This window comes from Kogia breviceps, chromosome 1 (genome assembly GCF_026419965.1).
Source record: "Kogia breviceps isolate mKogBre1 chromosome 1, mKogBre1 haplotype 1, whole genome shotgun sequence".
Lineage (NCBI taxonomy): Eukaryota > Metazoa > Chordata > Mammalia > Artiodactyla > Physeteridae > Kogia > Kogia breviceps.
In genome coordinates, this window is record NC_081310.1 from 192,915,875 (window position 1) to 192,938,140 (window position 22,266).

Here is a 22,266-nt window from a genome sequence, read left to right on the forward strand (position 1 = left end):
GGCCAGGGAAACGAAGATGTCAGAGTCAACTGGGGCCAAAAAGATAAAACCTAGTTCGCTTAATTCTCAACCTTCACTCCTATTTAAATTCAAATAATTTAGCTTTCTTTATTTTCATCTTACTGTAACAACATTTGTTACATTCTGATTTGACCTGAGCTGTCATTTAAGTAACATATTCACACATTCATGATGTGACAACATTAAATACTATGAAGTAACACTGATACTTAGAAGTCACAGAGGTCAGAAAGAAAAGAGAAGGTCTCAACTGAGAAAACCAAAGAGCAAAATTCTAAACAAATTTGTGATGAAGAAATGACCTTGCAATAGGTAATACGTACTTCCAATTCCTGCTCTGTGTCTGGATTCTTTAATTTCTGCAGCTCTTGATCCGTAACAGGAAGTTCATCCACTTCATATGATGAACGGTCACTTTTCCGTTGGGAGAAATCTGTTATCTGCGGTCAAATAAAATACTGTACTTACAAAGAGGGCTCAAACTTCCACTGCGAAACCCACTCCATACCAATTGTGTAAGTCAAAGTCACTATATGCTCAATAATCTTATGGAAGTTAGTGGTTTCCAAAGCACTGCTAAGGTAAGATTTATATAATAATGAAGCAAAATTTGGTCTTGAGTCTGTATGACTAACACCAAAGCTGTAGACCTTGAGAGCTTCATACAGTGGGAGTTAGGCATCTGTAGGTGATCTAGAATTATAGCTCAAGTCAAAACATGCAAACCTCAGGATCAAGGCATTCATTTTTTGCCTTAAGAGAAGGGTGCTTTTTAAAGAGATATTGTGGATTTTGGTGTACTATGCCAGAGAATTTACTGTTACACATCAACAGCTTTTCTTTTTCCTTAACTCTAATTCCCCATGCCCTGATAAATCCGTTATCTCCAGCACAGAACTCTCCCTGAGCTACAGACCCATACTTACACTGACTTCCGGACACCTTCTTGTAGATACCATCCACTTAGTAAGTCCAAAACTTAGCTCCTCATTTCCCCCCAGAAGTCTGCCCTGTGTACATCTCTTAGTGATGGAGATTATCATCCTCCTAGTTGCCCAAATCAAAATCTTGAAGGCCATTCTTGACTCTTTCCTCTCTCTCATCCGCACATTCAAGCAATCACTAAGTCTGACTGACTCTACCCCTTAACAAGCTTTCATTTCTATTCATTTCTCTCCAACCTCCTCCTCATGTCCACCTCCCTGCCATGTATTCTAGTTTGGGTCACCATAATCTCTCATCCAGATCCCTCCTAACTGGTCTTCCTCTGTCTCCAGTTTCACTCCAATTCTCCACACTGCAGCCAGAGTGAGCAAGTTAAAATAAATTTCTGATCGTGTCACTCCCTGACTCTTTGTTGCCACGGCAAAAACACAAAATCTTTAGCATGTGTCAGGCTTTTAATGTTCTGGCCCCTGCTTCGGTCCCCTGCCTATTTCTTTGCATATTCTATGTGCCAGCTGGATCACCCTCTTTTATCTCCAGGCCTTCAATGGAGATATATAACTTCCCATATATATATAATTTACTTATGTTGTTTATTGCTCATGGCTTATCTACCCCGCTAGAATGTAAGCTCCAAGATGGCAGGGAACTTTGTTTGCTCACTAGTCTAGGTTCAGTACCTAGAACCGTGCCTGGCTCTAATAGGGGCTCAGTAAATAACTGGTGAACGAATACTCTCATTCTTAGGGCACAGCCCCTCCACCTTCCCTTCTTGATTTGGCTAACTCCCTTCAGTTAACATTTAGATCTCAGCTTAAGTGTTACTTCTCTTAGAAAGCCCCTGCCAGTCTCCAAATCTGGGCATACGAATCCTTTCTAGATACTCCCCATAGCACCCTCCACTCCTACTTTCATAACACAACATGTTAATTATCTGATTAGAGACCTCATATATCTCCTTGTTGTCAATATTATTAATATATCAATTATTTAAATATATAATAAACATATATAACGACTGATAATAATATGTACTGTTCTTGGCATTATCTTCTTTAATTCTTATACTTTTTTTTTTTTTACTCATTCTTTTTTTTAAAAATTATTATTGACGTATAGTTGATTTACAATGTTGTGTTGGTTTCAGGTGTGCAGCAAAGTGATTCAGTGATACATACATATTTACCTTTCTTTTCAGATTCTTTTCCCTTATAAGTTATTATAAAATAATTCTTACACTTTTAAAAAATCATCTTGTATTTTACTTATACTCGGATTCTTATAACAACTCTGTGAGGCAGGTCTTATCCCCACTTTATAAATAAGAACACGCCATCCTCACATCCAGCACAGATACTTCAATAAACATCTGCCAAATGACTGCCCACGTGGGGGCGGGGGGAGTACCATGAGGCTCAGGTCAGTTCTTACAATAAATTATCACCTGGAGCGCTCTAGTTGGTCCATCTGGGATGACCCTGATGGATAACATTCCAGAACCAGGCCTCATTTTTTGGTTAATAAATTGTTGTTCAGGTGGAACTGGCCCCAAAAGCTCCATGGATGTGTCCGGACCAAGAACGACTTCAGCTCCGTCAAACAAACCAGAAAGCCCTCCTTTGGCCTACAGGACAGAGTAAAGATGCGTAAGAAAAGGCAAAGGCACTGACTTTGACGATTTAACATGTCATTTCAAACAAGTTACCAAATTTAAACTCTCTTCTGAAGGGTCATGGTCAACATATAGCAAAGCATTTACTGTTTTTTCAGCTTTACAGATGATAAAGAACAGGAGGATTACTTGGGCAAGATGGAAAGTTACGCTGCATGAATTTAGGGAATTCAAGGTAAGATAATTCCATGAATACAGTATATTAGTTTAGTAATAACTTCTAGTCATTAAGATAAGCTTAAAAAAAAAAAAGTACCAAAAACCCTATTTCTCTGAGTATTCTCACTAGGGTTTGCTTCAAAGGCTGAAACATTCTGAAAATTTAAAAAGTATCATTATCACTGAGCTTTCCAATAAAAAGCAAATTCTGGAGTTGAAAACCTCCCCAAACAGGCATATGGCTGGACAATCAAATATTCAAAATATGGTGCCTCTTCTCAAATGAAACAGGGAAATGTAAATGTCATCTGATAGCCAGCTATTCGGGCCTTTGGAGGAAAGTACCTTCTTGCTATACGCCCCAAGTAAAATGGAAGTCTGCAGGATGCCGCCTTCGGGAGAGTGAATACAGGGCTAGAGAAGATAACAGCTAAAGTGTCTAGATCCCCCTCTGTTCGTTTTTAAATAGTTGAGTAATGAAAAGGAAAATCTGAGCTGGGTTTATAGGACAGACTTCAACATGGAGAAAGCTTTTATAACTTTTAAGTTTAGAAAGAAAGTGCCTATGCAACCTTATAAGGCTAGTGTCAGAAAATGTTTTAATGCCTTCAATTATTTGATTCAGAATAATAAGATTGAAACAAGTTTATTTCCCTAACCAACACACATTCTGCTCTGCTGAATACTGCTATTATAGGGTCACTCAGAGAAATTATGAAATAGATTCAAGAAACAACAAACACCAGAAAGGGATTTTTTTTTTTTGGTTGGGTGGGGGGAGGGGGAGGTGGGTTGGGCAGGATGCTCTAAGAGAATTGGAATTACATGGACTTTAGAAACAAACCAGAAGTAAAGTCAGGGTCAGACACGGAACCCAACAATTATAACAAGCCTTCTTTTGCCTCTAGAAGTCTGAATTGCATTGCTAATTGAAAATCACAAATCCATTCCAGATGTGTGCTTCATATAAGTAAGCAGCTTGTCTTTGATGAAAAAAGCTCAGGGCACTAGAGATAAAGAAAATAAATCTCACCCAACAGCAGAGTCAGAGGCTCCTTACGGAGTCCTGCTCGCTCCCCTGGAGAACAAGCTCCCATTATGGAAGGACAGCCTGGTTTCCACCAGGGTCAAACACACTAAGAGCTCTCCAGATTCTGGGCCTGATGTTCTAGTGTTTACCTTTTGGGTAAAGCCCCAGGCTGAGGCAGAACTGCACATACAGTCACGCATGCTGTCCTGCTCTATGCCCAAACCTCTGAGACACCTTCCTACCCACTCATCTCAGATCCATGGTCTCATTCCTGGCCTGAAGCCAGAAGGAGAGAAAATCCAAATTCCTGGAAACTTTCCAAACACACATTTGCTTATAAAGTACCTGGGAGGTTTTCATGGGGTGGACTGGCTGACTTGAAGGCAGGGGAAACTGAACAGCAATCTTCATTTCAACATTTGCTACAACAATGCAAGGTTTATTTGGGGCCCACTGAGAACGCAGAAGTAAACAGAATCTAGGGCATGCAGAGCCCATGAAGATTACTCACCATCTCACAGAACACTTTATAAAAGATGGTTTTAACCTCACAGGTCTAAAACGAATCCATCTAACTTAGTGGTGGGCTTTTAGCTGACATTTTTTTCTTTCTTTCTTTCTTTCTTTTTAAAATTACATAGGTAATTTATCTCATCGAAGAAAAAAAATCCAGATAAGCCAAGGGAAAAACATAAACAACCCATCCCTCAGAAGCAGTCATTCCTAAATACTTTTCTTACGTATCACCTTCAATAACATTTCCCGTGTAAATATGCACCGATGCACAAAGTTTCGTGGTTTTGCTGACTAAAATGAAATAATACATATTTGCACTGTAATTATTTTTTTCCCATTCAACAACATCTCATGTATATCCTAATTAAGACTTTGTTTCAAAAAAAAAAAAAAAAAAAAAAAAAAGGCTCAACCACTGCTTGCTGCAGCTGGGGATGTCAAAAACCACTAACCTGGACAACCAACCCATGTAAACCACAGGTCAGTTTCCCTTCTCGGAAACTCCACGTCTGGGTTGTGCTTCGCCTACGATCAGGCTTTCTTAGCATCAGCGGCTCGTATCTAGAAGAAAGGAAAATGCAACAAGTCCTGTGAGTCAAATATTTCAGGCCTGAAGAGAGTATCAGGATCGTGGTTTTACTCTTCTTCCTTCCAATATCCTCTGCCCTTAAAAATCTAACAGGCAGTTAGCTTGAATCCTATGGCAGCTAGGTATCTCTCAATGAGGAAAAAGGAGTAAAACAAAATGGAAAGCAATGAGGACACAAATATGAATGCTTTAAGGATTCACAATACATATAATAGGTGTTCTTGCTTTCTCACAATGACAAGCTGTCACGTAGTACAAGAAAGGTTTTTAAAATATTTTCAAAAATCCTTTTCTGTTTTATTTCCAAATACTTTTATCTTGTAATGGGTTTTAACTTGTAAGTCATCTAAAGTCATTTTGGAAGCAAACAAGGTACTAATTGAAAAGACACTGATTTCATGGAGAAACTGAGGCACAGATTAATAAAATAACTTATTCAAAGTTAAAGAGCTGATTTGAATCCAAGGAGTCAGTCATAAAAACACATTTGATTATTCTCTTAATAATTTATTTCTGCTTTCAAGGGATTTAGCAAAATTCTTAGTTTTAAAAAAACAAACTGTTCACTTCTCGGGAGCAGGGGTAGGTAGACATTTGGAGGAAAAGACATTCATGTTTCATAACATATCCTTCTTATAGTTTGATTTTTTTTTTTAACATCTCCATGGGCATTTCCATAATGACTTTAAAAAATAAAACAGAGGGCTTCCCTGGTGGCGCCGTGGTTGAGAGTCCGCCTGCCTATGCAGGGGACGCGGGTTCGTGCCCCGGTCCGGGAAGATCCCACGTGCCGCGGAGCGGCTGGGCCCGTGAGCCATGGCCGCTGAGCCTGCGCGTGCGGAGCCTGTGCTCCGCAAAGGGAGAGGCCACAACAGTGAGAGGCCCGCATACCGCAAAAAAAAAATAGAAAAATAAAACAGAAACCCAATACTCATGTTTGGAAACACAACAGGTTTCTATCATTGAAGAAAAATACAAATTCTTACTTCCTTTATAGACTCTTTGCTTTTTGGTGTGGATTTCTTCTGAGTCTGAATTTGAAAGCAGTGAACTTGAGTCAAAAGTTGCCATGCAAGTTACCTGTTGTCAGTGACTGCAGCAAGACCTGCAATGTCTAAGATGGCAGAGCCCTCCGTGGGGCGGGCGGCCAAGGGCTTGCTGGGGTTGTGAGGCACGGAAGAGCCCTCGTGGGCCAGCATGCCTGTTCCAGTCATTCTCCACAGCTGAGAGCGCTTCCCCGGCTCCTGTTGGGCAGAGACAGCGAGAGCCATCATGCGTAGCCCCGGCTTCACGCAGGGCTTCAAGAGCTTCGCACAGGGCTGGATGAGTTCTCAAGTAGGGACCGTACTAAAAGACACTTCCTGACTATGTCAATGCTTAATTCAAACTTGCACTGCTGTCAATCTCCAGCTGCACTTTGGATAAAATATGCTAAACTCTTGAACCAAACAACCAAAAGTGACAAATAATATAAATTTTTAAAATTTATTTTTTTCATACACTTAATACTTTCTGAGCAAACCAGTTAGTCGAGGTTCAATCTAATCTCCTCCACTAGCTACACTGCTATGTTAACTGCTACTCCAGATGGCAGCCCTCCAGCGCCCTTACCTAAAAGAGTGATCCAATTATATAAAGTATACATGATATTCTCAGTATTTGGTCTTTGGTTATCCTCATAACTGGCAGACAACCAGAATTTACCAGAGCTCTCCCCCATCCCACGTTCATAAGGGAAGCATGCTACATTGATGGTTTCCAATTTCCAATTTACTGGGTTTACTATTAAGTGGATTGTATTCGAAAGTTATACTAGATTGATTGCTATTAATTCTAAATATATTTTCTCTTAGGAGTATTTTATAAGCAGTACTTGAACTTCCAGGTCAATCCATGAAAGTCTGTATAATCCATTATATATAAGAAGTAATAATAATAATAGTAATAATACCTCCTGAATATTTACTCTGTGTCAGCCAGTGATCAGTGTGAGTTACACAATGCAATTCATTCAACCCTCAAAACTATCCAGTGAAGTATATACTATTATCATCCTTACGTACAAACGAAGAAGTTAAGTCCCAGTGAGACAGAGAAGCTTCACCATGGTCACAGAACTAGCGGGTGGTAGAGTGAAGGTCTGAATCGCTGCAGTGTGAGTCCAGGGACGACATGCTTATCCACGTTGCCACACCACCTTTCTAACACAATCCCTGTAATTTCATTTCAGTAACACCTAACCATTGAGAATACTCTTTCCACGAGACCTGTCAGGATCACATTCTGGGTACCACAAACCCATCCACACCCTGCCCCGCGTTGGAATGACAGCTTTTGCAACAAAGCTGTCAAAGCTGCATTAAAAGCTAACAAAGTAATATGAATGCTGGAGTCGAATGCCACGATCTGAAATCCAGCTGCCTCATTTACTAGCTAAGTGACCTTGGATAAGCTACTAAATTTCTCAGAGCTCCTGTTCCCTGATCTGTCAAAGGGGGAAATTAAGCTACCTCTGAGGGTTCTTGTGATAACTGTAATACATACAGGGCACTTTCAGCACATACTTGGCACAGGGTTAATGCCTCAATAAATGTTTGCTATGTTATCGCGATCACAACCCTTTACACAGCACATTATGTACAGCATCCTAGTTGATCCCTCTCACAAGGCTGGGAGATCAGTGGGAAAATGAGGCTCAGGTAGGAATGTGAAACACCAGATATCATCACCTTTAAGTGGCAAAGCCAGAACTCAAGTCTAGAAGATATGATGCTCTTTCTTTTATTTTATTTTTTTAATTTTTCTTCTATGTTGGAGTATAGTTAACAATGTTGTGTTAGTTTCAGGTGTACAGAGAATTGAGCAGAGCTCCCTGTGCTATACAGCAGGTCCTTGTTGGTTATCTATTTTATTTATTTATTTATTTTAAAATCTATTTTAAATATAGCAGTGTGATGATGCTCTTTCTACTGTGTGCTAATGCCTCCTGTATCTGTGAAAAGAGATGAAACTGAGCTGCACTTCTCCACCCGCAATCCCCACATACTTACTTCTCTGTTCACAGTGAGAGAATACATCTATACCCCTAGCACCAAAACCACACGGAAAAGCATCTCAGTTTTCCTGGAGGTGTTCCCGATTGGGAATCAAAGCACAGATGCCCATGTGAAACAAGTTTTCATACATGGATTCCTCTATTGCCTGCCTGTATGTGCAAGCTCATCATCATTGGAAACTACCCAAACCTCCATTTAAAAACCCAAGATCCACCATTCTCCTTCCAGTTCCCTTCCCCTGCCCGCTTTCCTCACAATTTAGCCCTAAAATCTTGAGGTGAGACTGAGGGAGGGAGAAGGCCATGGGGGCTGTGTGAGGGTAGGTGGGCGTATTGTGGCGGCCCGGCCCAGAGCGGGATGTTGCAATCCAAGGTGGGTGCGGATCCATACAGAGGGGCTGGGGAGGTGAGCCTACGGTGGGTTGTCAGAGACAAAGACAGGTGAGGAGGGAATTCCTGCAGGGGGTGGGGTTGGACGGGGAGCTGCCCAACATGTGGAGATCAGGGCCCACGCCAGGTAACGGGGTGTGTCCACACTCGGGTGGTGGGGGGGTGGCGCACAACTGTGATGAGAGAACATGGGTTACATTCACGGGAACTGATCAAATTAATAAATACATTCTTAGGGTTGGATAAGGGAGTTACAAATATGAAAAGGGAAAAAATTACAATGAGCTTTGTGATGTTGGACTGGGATTAGAACGATTAGTGTGAACTGCTGGTTCTTAATACACAGAGATAGAGAAATCTGTTGAATATATAAATACACATATAAGATATATGTATGCATATGCACATATGTATACACGCAGATACAGTATGTGCCGTGTGTGTGCATATATACATCATGTATACATCAAATCGCTAGGTCTGTCCCTTGAGAGAGTCTGGGAACAGCGACACCACAACAGCAACAAGGGCACCTAGGGTACATATCTTAAGTTTCTAAATTCCATTCTCTGATAAAAGCAATCAGAGCTCCTCAAAGAAGTGGCAAATTCCGGGAATGCTGCAGGGAAAGTACAAAATGAGCCCAAAATAACTTGCTGTGTCAGAAAGTAAGAAAGTGCTCAAGGCATGAGGGGGCATATGTCAAAAGGACACAGAAGGTTAAAGGCACTCCCACTGGCCAAATATGAGAACTGAGGATAAAAATAAATCCTGACAGGAACAGATAACACACTGAATAAAACAGGGAGCCATGGGGACATACATAAAGCCACAGACTGAACTGTGCCCCTGCAAAATCCTTATGCTGAAGACCTAACCTGCAGTTGTGATGAAAATGGGGCCTTTGGGTAATAATTAGGCTTAGATGAGGTCATGAGGGTGGGGGTCTCCCGATGGGATCAGTGTCCTTAAGACACCAAAGGGCTTGCTTTCTCCTTGCCCCTCACCCCTGGCCCCACTCTTCCTCTGCCATCTGAGGACACGGTAAGAAGGCTGCAGTCCTCAAACCAGAAGAAGGGCCCCCTCCGGGAACCGACTTGGCCGGCACCTTGATCTTGGACCCCCCAGCTTCCAGAACTGTGAGAAATAAATTCTCATTGTTTAGTCTATAGTATTTTGTTCTGGAAGTCCAAGCTAATACACATGCATGCATGCATACATACATAGATAGAAAACTTGATGAGGAACAGGATATTTACAGAGTCTCAAAGCACCTCTCCACAAAAGATTTACTAAATACAAGGGAAAAGAAAAACTCCCTTCACAGTGGAGAAGGCTGGCAGACACCACCCTAAGCAAGTGCTAACGTTAACACCACCAGCAACAGGACAAATCCACTTTACAGAATTTCTACCAACTTCTCTGTAAATTTGAGATTCTTTCAAAACAGAAAGTAAAAAAAAAAAAAAAAAATCCCCCAAAACAAACAGAAACCTAAGAGGCCAACCTTATACTCTTGCTTCCTAATTCAGGCACATAGGTCCATTTCCTAGTGCCAGTTCAAAGAACACTGCCTAGTTTTAGATGTCAACGTAACTCACTCATCACCTTCCCTCCCGTTTACCGGTTTTCATCCTCATCAAGTGAAATGACAACTGTGAAAGTGTGTAAATTATAAAATTTTATTTAAAGTATTCTTTGCTACTTAATTTTAAAAAATCTGGTTTTGTCTACTTAACAAGACACTTAGCGCTTGGAAATCACATGTATATTTATTACTAGTGTTTTGCTGATCACACCTGGTGATCATACTCCACTTGATAAATCATTTTTCTCTTGAGTTGGTCTTCATTCACTCTAACATCCTCATTAACTTGAACATTTCTTTGAAGGTCATCTGCATCATTTCCAAAGGCTCTTCTATTTTTTTCCCAATTCCTTGATTTCTGTCAGACTCTTTTACTTTTAGATTATTGCCTTTCAAAATTTCCTTTTTCAAAATGTTCAGTAAAGTCTAGAAAACTGTTTACTTTCAATTACTACATCTCATGGTCTCTTTACTCATCACCATTCCCAAATCTTATTTCTAAAATGTATCTAACACATAAACACAGTCTTATATAAAAGAATGTGGTAACATTTTAAGCAAATTTGAATTATGTGACTTTCAACTGGCATGATATAAAAACACATGTAGAAGGTACTGGTTGATTGATAGATGGATGAACCTTGAAAACATTAGGATAACTGAAAGAAGCCCTTCATTAAAGACCACTCATATATTGACAGAAGTCCAGAACAGGGGTGTCTACAGTGACAGAAAGTAGATTAACGACTGCTTAGGGCTGGGAAGTAAGGAGAATGCGGGGGTGATAGCTAAAGGATACAGGGTTCTTTCTTGAGGTGATGAAAATGTTCTAAAATTGATTGTGGTTAGAGTAGTACCTACTGTGGATATATTAAAACCCACTGAATTGTATATTTTCAATGGGTGATTTGTATGGTATATGAATTATATCTCAATAAAGCTGTTAAAAATATAAAACTGAATTAGAAACACATGTATTAAAGTTTCATTTGATGTGCAAAATCTGAAATAATTTGAATCTATCCCCCATTAAAAATGCGGTAAGAGTTGTACAACCTCAAGGCCAAATGAGTGATAAACCACCTACATTACTGCCACACATGATAGCACTTTAGTTGATTAAAGGGCATCCTCTGTCAGCATTAGGGCCACTTAGGTTGGAAACACACACCCTCTGTCAGGGTTGTTTTGGGATTATGTGATTTATATTATGCAAAATTTTCCAGAACACACCCCTCAGGTAAACGGTTTCAAATAATTATAGTATAGCTGGTGATCTTCCTCCTCTTAAAGTGATCTCTGCACCTCTGTGTGGCTCTCAAACAACATGCATTTTGAAGTCTGAACTATTTACTACCAGCCTTTCTGTCAGTCACAATATTTCTGGTCAAACTTTACTCTTTCTCTCAATATCTAGGTCTATTAGCATAATCATTTCATAAACTAACTTGAAAAGAATGTTGGCATAAAAAGGGAAAAAATTGTCAGGTGATAATTTTTCCACTGAGTTTAGGGAAGAGGAGATTAGGGGAGTGTTACAACAGAAAAAGAGTAATGAAAACGACAAATCACAAATTTGAAAAAAAATAAATTCAAGAATTAAGTTCTTCGAAAAGGTATCAAAGATGAGAAGGGCTTGGAATTCCTAGAGCAGGCGTCACGGGACAGTGGGGAGAACAACTGGAGCAGTCAGGACGCCCAAGCTCCATGTGAGCACGGGCCTAGGTCTCTGCTTGCTCTTCTGCAAAACGAGGGGCTAGACCAGGTGGCCCCTGTCCCTTCCAGGGCTAAAAATCTTTTCTTCTAAACTCCAAGTTCTAAGCTCTCTTACCTTCTTCTTTAAAATGACTCTCTGTGTCTTTGGTGAGACATCCAAGACGAGCTCTGCACAGGTAATGGCTCTGTTGGAAGCCACAGGCCGTCCTGTCCCCTCCTGTAAACTAGAATTGAAAAAACAGTAACAGTCATAATACACACACACACACACACACACACACACACACATATACACGTGGACTCACATGCGTATTCGTGTACTCATAAGCAAATGGCTAAACCTCCACCATAAAGAAGATAATTCTTTTTTAATCATAGAAGAAAAAGTCTGACTCAAGCTGCAGAAAGATCAAGGTTGTGCTGTTTTCCTGCACAGTTCAAAGATTCATTTGTCAGAAGACATACTCTGACATTTCCCCTCTCCTGATAATTTCAGTGGCTTAAAATTCAGACATAAAAGGATGACTATGTATCTTTAGAGACAAAAAAACAAAAACTAATCCAGACATTCCAAGAGTCCAAGAATTAGTTCTACTGTTTGCCAGGAAGATGATCAGAATTATTGCATCCCCATGTCTTAGCAAGAAATCAGAAGTCCCTTTAGGATGAAAAGGAAAAAAAAGGGTTCATAATCACCTCCCTCCAATTCCACCTTGTTGTGTTTCTCTATGGCTTAAGAATACTAAGCTTTATGGAATGTTGCAGCCTAACTACACTTTAGGGTATTTCAATGAGATTTTATTTAGATTATCCTCCTGTTTCCACTAATCTCTATCATCAAAAAAGGGACTGAAATATTCCGAGTTAAAAACCAGTTTTCATGATACCAAAAGCACAAGCAACCAAAAAAATTTTGACTTCAACAACATTAAAAACTTTTGTCCTTCCAAAAGACATTACCAAGAAAGTAAAAAGACAATCCACGGAATGGGAGAAGGTATATGCAAATCATATATCTGATATGGGATCTGTACCCATATTATATAAGGAGCTTTAAAATTCAAAAAGGCAAAAAAATCTAATTTAAAAATGGGCCAAGGATTTGAATAGACATTTTCCCAAAGATACACAAATAGGGAATTCCTTGGCAGTCCAGTGGTTAGGAGCCACCGCTTTCAACGTCGTGGCCGGGGCGGCCCGGGTTCAATATCTGGTTGGGGAACTAAGATCCCGCAAGCTGTGCGACATGGTCAAAAAACAAACAAACAAACAAACAAAAAAGATACACAAATGGGAATAAGCACAGGATAAGATCTTCAATATCATTAATTATTATGGAAATGCAAATCAAAACTGAAATGAGATAACATTACCTATTCAGTAAAATTACTACAATCAAAAAAAAGTGGAAAACAGGGCTTCCCTGGTGGCGCAGTGGTTAAGAATCCGCCTGCCAACGCAGGGGACACGGGTTTGAGCCCTGATCCAGGAAGATCCCACGTGCCGCAGAGCAACTGAGCCTGTGCGTCACAACTGCGAAAGCTGTGAGCCACAACTACTGAAGCCCGTGCGCCTAGAGCCCGTGCTCCGCAGCAAGAGAAGCCACCGCAGTGAGAAGCCCGTGCACTGCAATGAAGAGCAGCCCCCGCCTGCCACAACTAGAGAAAGCCCGTGCATAGCAACCAATACCCAACACAGCCAAAAATAAATAAATTAAATTAAATTTAAAAAACATGTAAAAAAAATTTTTTAAGTGGAAAACAACAAATACTGCTGCGAATGTAGAGAAACCGGAACCCTTACACATTGCTCGTGGGACATAAAATGATTCAGCTCCTGTGGAAAATAGCATAGCAGTTCCTCAAAAAGGTAAACATAGAATTAGCGTAGAACCCAGCAATTCCACTCCTAAGTATATATGCAAAAGAATTAAAAACAAGTACTTAAACGAGTACATGTATGGGCATGCTGATAGCAGTGTTCACAACAGCCAAAAGGTAGAGACAACACAAATGTCCATCAAAGGACGAACGGACAGACAAAATGTGGTACAGACACACAATGGAATAACTCAACCGTAACAGGAGTGAAACAGTGATACATGCTACAGTGTGGATGGACCTTGAAAACATTATGCTAAGTGAAAGAAGCCAGACACAAAAGGTCACGTATTTTATGATAATTTATGTGAAATATATGATATAGGTAAATCCTTAGAGACAGAAAGCAGATTGGTGGTTTCCAGGGGCTGGGAGAAGAGGTTTAATGGGGGAGTCACTACTTAATGGGTTTGGGGTAATGGAAACATTTTGGAACTAGATAGAGGTGGTGGCTGTACAATATCACAAATACACTAAATGCCATTGAACTGATCACTTTAAAATGGTTAATTTTATGGTGTATGAACTTCAACTCAATTTAAAATAAAACAAAACTAGTCTCCTTCCTCATCATTAGGACTCACCAAAAAAGCGAAGAAATAGGATCTACTGCACTTCAAAATGGGGTTCAACCCCTTAGCACACTAAGATTCCCAGGAACTTCTCTTTTTCTCTATCCATATCCCTTCAACCCATTAAACTCAATTCTCCATTAGGACTCTTCAGTTAAACAGCTTAGTAACTACTGGAATTTAACATAAGAAAGTAAAGAGAAAAACATGAATAGCAACCAGATTAAGGACTGGTTTTTCAGGCACTAAAACCTTAAGTATGTCATACTGTTGAGTGCCATAATCTTTAAAAAGAAAGAAACACACACGATTGACTTAATTAAAACAAGATAAGCACCTGAGCACCACCATTATCAAAAGAGAACTGTAATAAACAGGGAAAGAAGGGCTATTCTAAGCAAAGATGCCTATTCAATTCATTATTAGTGAAATCTGGAGTCCAGGTAGCTGAGAGAGACACTGCACAGACTCAGAGATGATTTTGTGGGCCTCAGTCACACACAAAAATACTTCATGAGCAAAATTATTCAGAACATTTTGCAAAGAAATATGACTTTACATGCCCTGTTCACCAGGTGACTTATTTGTGGAATGCTACAGATTAGGCTATCTTCCCAGTTTCTTCAACTTTAAAACTGGCCCTGTAACCAGCACAGAAACAAACTATATTTATGTGTTGGTGGAATGACTAATTTTGAAAGCCTAACATTTTGAGTCTCTGTGTACCTATCTCTGTACCAATCTAACAGAATTAGAATAAGCTCACTATTCCTCACCTGACTTTTCTTTCTAAATACAACTAACTAGTCAGACAACAGTGAAGATTATAATTCTGAGGCAACTGGAATTACTGTCAAGTTAAACTCCTCTGCTTGCCTTTAGGTGACAATTAAAAAGACCTTTAAGTGTCTGCTTAATCAGAATTGTCAATGGAAGAGGAGAGTCGGAATGGTGGCTTGAATAATTATGGATGAAGATTAGTCAGTTTCAAATGAGGAAAGAGGTAAAACAAAAACTGGCAAGAAGTTTAAGGCAAGAGAAATTTAAGACATTATAATAACAATGCCTTAAGGGAGTTGTTAGATACTAGAATGGATTATTGGGGATAGATTATTAAAAAGAGAAGAGTCTTGCCTTTTTGGATAAATTTTACTCTAGCCAGAAGACAAGGGTTTAGACTAAAAACCTCTCAAGATAGAGCCTGAGCCTAGGATTTGGTAAAGAATGGAAGGAATCTTCGTTCATCCCTTAGCCTCCTGACAACTGCTTAAAATTTAAAACCGGTTAATAATTAGAGTTTTCTGCTTTACAAACAGTAATTTAACTCAGAATTACCCAGAGAACGTATATGTAGCAGCAATGTAAATGAAATTTTCATAATAAAGCTGTCGGTTATCCTGGAAATCATTCATGTTGCAGTTGATCTCAGAGGAACCTGCCCCTTTAACAGTCAGAGTGATAAAAGGTGGCAGGGTGGGTTCGTCCCAGGCATAATCCAAGGAAGTCACGGGCTTCACTTCAGTTCGGAGCCTGGGTTCAGCGACGCCATGCTGAGTGAAGACAACCGGGACCTACAGTAGCGGCGGAGAGGATAAAGAGGACTTTCAGTCAGAGCGGCGGTACTGGAAAGTGATCAGTGCCTCCTAGGTTTAAGTCCCAGATCCTTCCCAAATGAATCCTACACAGCATATAACCACAAGTGAGGCTCATCATCTGGCCTCTTCAAATGCCTTTCTAATCATCTTCAAAAGTGCAAAAAGCCCACCAATTAGACATGGGCCGCAGCCTGTTGGGTAAAGGGTTTTGAGAAGCTTTGCCACGCCAAATACCTAGAAGAAGCTTCTCTGTCCTTGCAATGGCATCTAGTCTACCCTCAACCCCCTGGGATACACTGTGAACAAAAATTTTGGAATTCAGCTATGGAAAGTCACATATTTTAAGATGTAAGGCATAATTTAAAATAGAATCTAATGATTTCCATCTTGGCTTTACTTGGAAGATTCATAAAAGAGCTCACTGTAACTAAGCAACAGTGTAGAAATGGCCACCCATTCTACCGGGCATTTGTCAGTCTGATTCTGATTCCTCTCTCTCCGTTTATATGGAAATGTCTACAGAGGGCACCATGCCAACCAAACTATCTAGTCAAAATAAGTTCTGGGGACTGAGAAGTCACTTCTGGACACGGCTGCCCAGCAATCAAAATCACCAGCAGAAACCACCTCCCAGTGGTAAGATTTCTAAGATCCTGCATAGCTGCTTTTGAACCCAAGTTTAAAATGTACTTCATCATTATCTTAAGGGCAGTACCTAGTCCACCTTCCCGCATATGAAATAGCCAAACTGGCTCTCAACCCCCCTTGATACCTTAGAAAGGTTGTCAATTCGGAAGGGAGGGGGTAACTGATCTGTATCACTAAAGGAGATCCTATAGGTAGCTCCTTGAAGAGTAATTTCCACACGCAGGAAGAAGCATTTTCCCAGAGTGTCTCTGCAGCAAAAGGAAACAAAAGAGGCTGCATAAAATGGAGGGAACAAGTTCCAGTTCACATTCTCCTCATACTTCTCATGATCACCACTGTGTGCTCTCTGATCACATTAAAAAAGTAGAAATTGACAGTATAATAACACAGTAAAAAAGAATTCATTCAATCAACTTTGAACAGCACACCGTAACTGTATGAGATCTACAAATTTTACTTTGGGTTTGTTTTGGGTCTTAGCGTCAGTGCAGCAAATGAGTAAATATTGGTTGAACTACATAAAATCGTTAATACTAGACTACTTTTGACCTAGAAAAGAGGAATTTCACATGGTTCAAACTAATATAATATTGATGTTATTGATAAACAGGGTTTGCATTGTAGGATGAGGGAAGGTGAGGAAGAATCCTGTGGAATTGGAGGTACCAACTGTACCTATGTGATCATAATTTACGTGGGTGTTGTGGGTGTGTGCGTGTATGTGTGTGTGTACTTAAATACAGATAAACCACTGGAGAGAATGGAAAGAAAGCTCTTCCTTAGGGAAGAATATCAGCTGATAAATGTAGAAGAAATGAGAGAACGAGAAAATCACCATTTTGCAACCACCAATGTAATAACTGATTCAGGTAAGAACCATCAAACCACTGAGTGAAAGGTTTTGGGGAAAGAGAACATACACACAGTCTCAAATTATCCCCCCAATGGACCAGTCCTGTTTACAAAGAAGAAAAGGTCACTTCACAATACAGAGACCTGGTGGACACCACCTAAACCAAATGATGATAGAATTCAGCAACATCAATAATAGGAACAACATACGTCACAGGCCTCCGGATGTGATGCGGTGGGAAACACGGACCACCGCAGAAGCAGGATTCTTACCACAAAATGTCTGGCCCAAATTTTTCTTTTTTCTTTTTTGGCCCAAATTTATATATAAAAAAAATCAGAAAAATGCAGAAAATAAAACATTCTACCAGACGCTGGCCTGGACTCCAAAAATGTCAACGTCAATAAAGACAAAAAGGGAAAAGTGAGACTATGACTATTCTAGGTTAAAGGAGATGAGATATACCAGCCAAATAAAATGCATGATCCTTCACTGGATCCTAGATCTGGGGAGGAGGGTTGCTATGAAGGACATTTTAGAGAACTATTTGTTTAAAAACATAATCAATATTAAATTTCATCAGTCTGTAATGATAGGTAATAAAGTTTTTATGGCTGAAGTATCATGATGACTTCACATTACTTTCAAATGGTTTGGGAAAAAAAGTGTATGTGTGCACGTGAGCAGAGAGAACAAGAACAGACCAAATGTTGAAATGTAGGAAATCTAGGTAAAAGAGGGGTGCCTTTGTACTACTCTTGTAAGTTTTCTGTGGGTTTAAACTGTTTCAAAATGAAAAATGTGGGGAAAGTAAAGGAAGGAAACAGCTGGGCCAGGTCGGTCCCTGCTCAGTAGTTTAGGGCCACACACTGAAACTATTTCAGAAGAATTAACAAAGGTACACAAGCCATCCTTCTCCCCACCCTCCACACCTTTTACTTCCTTTTCTTCTTTTTTTTAAGTAATGATGAGCAACTTTTTTGTTTAATTCTGAATTGGCTTCACACCACACAACAGATCTGGACTGCCTCCAGCGAGGCAGTGTATAAACCAATGGTGGTTTCAGCTGCAGAATTCCTCACCTTCCCCTGCCCACCCTCACCAGGAAATCTTGTGGGGCAGGGGTCCCCAACCCCTGGTCCTCAGTGGACGGGGCCGCACGGCAGGAGGTGAGCAGCGGGCAAGCGAGCGAAGCTTCGTCTGCTGCTCCCCATCGCCGCGTTACCACCTGAACCATCCCCCCACCCCACCGTCCGCGGAAAAACTGCCTTTGATGAAACTGGTCCCTGGTGCCAAAAAGGTTGGGGACTGCTGTCTTGGGGAACGTACGATAGATACCACCAGATAGGAGTTCTGGTTGAAGTAGGGATGAGGGCACTGGAGCCCTGCCCACTTTGCTCCCTTGACCTGTAAAGTCACCTCCTTAGACCCCAATGGCCCCTAGAAACATAGCTGGAAAACCACTATGCCAGAAGCAATTAACTCTAATAAGGGGGGCCAGGGCAAAGGATAATTAAGAAAGGCACATCATCAACAAAAACAGAAACAAAGAAAAAACCTCAGATAATGCATTTTTTAAGTCAAATATAAATAAAATTTTGGATCATCTATTATTAAATTAGCCATTTTTCTGTTCCCTTACAATAGTGTTCTCCATAGAGAACTAACCATAAGGTATAAACGATTAAATATTGCTTCTAAATGTGTTGAAATGGCACTGATTTGTGTCTTTAGCTTCAAAAAGCATGTGATGAAAAAAATTAAAGAGGACAGAAATAAATAGAAAGTCATCCCATGTTCATGGATTAGAAGACTTAGTATTGTCAAGATGTCAATGCTACCCTAAGTGGATCTACAGACCTAATACAGCCTCCATCAAAATTCCAAGTGGTTTTTTTTTTCCCCAGAAATAGTAAAATTCAGATGGAATCTCAAGGGACTCGCCAAAATAGTCTTGAAAAAGAACAAAGATGGAAGTCTCACACTTCCTAACTTCGAATCTTATTACAAAACTACTGTAATTTTTAAAAATGTGTGATATTGGCATAAAGATAGGATATGAATGAATAGAATAGACAGCCCAGAAATAAACCCTCACATATAGGGTCAACCAAGTTTTGACAAGGGTGTCAAGACCAGACCATGGGGAAAGGAAAGTCTTTGCAACAAATGGTGTTGGGAAAACTGGATATCCACAAACAAAAGAATGAAGTTGGACCCTTACCTTACACTAAATACAAACATTAACTCAAAATGGATCAAAGACCTACATGTAAGAGCTAAAACTATAAAATTCTCAGAAGAAAACACAGGGGGAAAGCTTCATAACACTGGATTTGGCAATGATTTCTTGGATACGACACCAAAAGCACAGGCAACAAAAGTTAAAATAGGTAAGTTGGACTGCATCGAAATTAAAAACTGTAAATCGCAGAACACAATCAACAGAGTGAAAAGGCAATGTATGGAATGAGAGAAAATAAATGCAAATTATATATCTCATAAGGGATTAGTAGTATTCAGAATATATAAAGGACTCCTACAACTCAACAACAAAAATAATTCGAAAATGGGCAAAGGAGTTGAATAGACACGTCTCCCCAAAAGATGTACAAATGTCCAATGAGCACATGAAAAGAAGTTCAATATCACTAATCATTAGGGAAATGAGAATCAAAACCATGAGATACCACCTCACACCCATTACTATCAGAAAGGCAAAAAATAACAAGTGTTGGTGAGGATATGGAGAAATCGGAACCCTTGTGTGCTACTGGCAGGAATGTAAAATGGTGAAATGTAAATGGTGAATGTAAAAATGGTCCTACTAAAAAAATTAAAAATAAAAATAAATAAATAAATAAAATGGTCCTTACTGTATAGCACAGGGAACTATATTCAATATCCTGTGATAAACTATAATGGAAAAGAATATGAAAAAGAATGTATATATATGTGTAACTGAATCACCATGCTGTACAGCAGAAATTAACACAACATTGTAAATCAACTATACTTGAATATATATAATTTCACTGCACTAGAGTGAAATAAAATGTAATAAATTATCACAAAAAAAAAAGGAAGTTCTGACATACGTTACAACATGGACAAACCTTGAGGACATTATGCTAAGTGAAATAAGCCACTCATAAAAAGACAAATATTGTATGATTTCACTTATCTGAGGTACCTAGAGTAGTCAAATTCATACAGAAAGGAAAGCAGCAGTTGCCAGGGGTTAAGAAAGGGAAAAAGAGGAGCAGTCGTTTAATGGGTACAGAGTTTCCATTTTGCAAGAGGAAAACAGTTTAGGAGATTGTTTGCACAACATGAATGTACTTAACACTAGTGAAGTTAAAAATGGTGAAGATAGTAAATTTTATGTTATGTGCCTGAAGCCCACAAAATAATCTCTGGGTCTTTATGCTATCTTTCTCATATGGTATGTATATTTTAGCACAATTTTTAAAGTTTAATACATTCTTTTTTTAAGCACTGGATGAAAGCAGAAAAGAAAGCAGTCATCCTCTACTACTTGAGGCTGAATTTTGTGGATTTTTCTTAACAAGGACCTGAGGGTCACTGGGTTGGGCAAAGAAGGCCAGGTGACTTACTGAAACCGCATCAAATGAGAGAAGAGTTTGTGCAATGTGCAAGAATAGACAAAAACATTTATAATCAAACCTGCCATCTAAATGCTGACAGAGTTGTGGGCAACAGTGAGATCAGTACTACCCCCTGATCCTGTGACCTCGGACGACAGCAACTGCACAATGGTCAAAACTGTCAATGTTCCCTTTAACTCCCTGCATCAAAATGTTCACTCCTCCTTGCCTGGTCTTTGCAGTTTTATGACCTTTGAGCCAGAAACATACGTGTGCATTTCATGAAGAGTAGTCTTACTATTTATTACTACTTACGGCTTTATAAATATCTGAAACTTATATGGTATTTACAGCTTACTACTTACATTACTGCACCTCAAATGAGGCTACTTTTTGTCTAAATATAGTCTCTGAACTTACCTCATGTTGATATGGAAGGAATTATTCTTGTTGACTTCAAAGCCTCCAGACCAAATACAATTGGGAACATCCATCAGGCGGACACATAACAGCTGATCGTAGTCATTCCGAGGCCAATGGAACACCACACTGGAACCAGGAAGGGTGGAAATGTAACCTTCAGGATTGGCTGTCCCCTAAAACACACAGGATCATTGGCTTCAGTCAAAAGCCAAGTCAAGATGTAAATGCTTACTGAGTATCTACCCTGAGCCTTGCCCTCTGCCAGGAGCTATCTAGGATACCAAAGGCACAAAATGATTACTCACATCAAAAAACTTAGTGTTGATGGGGAGATAAGCCCTGACATTAACACTCACTGTGCTATTAAATAAACACTAGTTACTCTTCAAAAGCAAGCTGCTTACCTGTCCCCTGGCAAATTCCCTCTGTGCAAATGCAAGCTTGTGAGATGATTTATTATCTAACAGGTAACGGGGAGCGAAGATTACCATACAGGTGTCGATATATCGTCCTCGGCCTTTCTTGACATCAATACCTACAAATAACAAGAACCAGTTCCATGAGTTAATCAGAAGGAAAAAAATTTGTGGTCTAAAAAACTTAAATAGCCTTCACAATTTCTCTGAAAAAATAACTGTAGCACCCAGAGAGGCTGTCAAGCCTCCTAAGAACGGAATGAAAACAGTAACAGCACTCAAAGTATTATACTTTATTTGCATTTAGGCCTTAAAAAGTCTCCATGGCAACATCAATGTCCCCCAAATTCCTAGCTTCTTCATAAAGTGTGTACAACTATAACAACAACTAAAACACACAGGTGCTCAGTTTGGTTTCCATTTATAAAACTAAGACAGGGACTTCCCTGGTGGCGCAGTGGCTAAGAATCCGCCTGCCAATGCAGGGGACACAGGTTCAAGCCCTGGTCCGGGAAGATCCCACATGCCGCGGAGCAACTAAGCCCGTGTGCCACAACTACTGAGCCTGCGCTCTAGAGCCTGTGAGCCAC

The 22,266-nt window shown here is 39.9% G+C and overlaps 1 protein-coding gene across 8 annotated transcripts in view; it reads right to left on the reverse strand.

Moving 5' to 3' along the window:
• VPS13D (vacuolar protein sorting 13 homolog D) overlaps window positions 1-22,266 on the reverse strand; it is a 246,311-nt gene that overhangs the window by 111,105 nt on the left and 112,940 nt on the right. For 7 of the 8 annotated variants that reach the window (XM_059045745.2, XM_059045813.2, XM_059045803.2 and 4 more), the window contains 9 exons: window positions 21,665-21,795; window positions 21,258-21,433; window positions 16,501-16,624; window positions 15,469-15,704; window positions 11,797-11,905; window positions 6,013-6,176; window positions 4,796-4,904; window positions 2,411-2,590; window positions 345-461 (listed from right to left, as the gene is read on the reverse strand). In XM_059045745.2, coding sequence (XP_058901728.2) covers window positions 345-461; window positions 2,411-2,590; window positions 4,796-4,904; window positions 6,013-6,176; window positions 11,797-11,905; window positions 15,469-15,704; window positions 16,501-16,624; window positions 21,258-21,433; window positions 21,665-21,795 — 1,346 coding nt within the window. The remainder of the gene's footprint in view (window positions 1-344; window positions 462-2,410; window positions 2,591-4,795; window positions 4,905-6,012; window positions 6,177-11,796; window positions 11,906-15,468; window positions 15,705-16,500; window positions 16,625-21,257; window positions 21,434-21,664; window positions 21,796-22,266) is intronic. The other variant, XM_067017132.1, reaches the window with a different exon arrangement.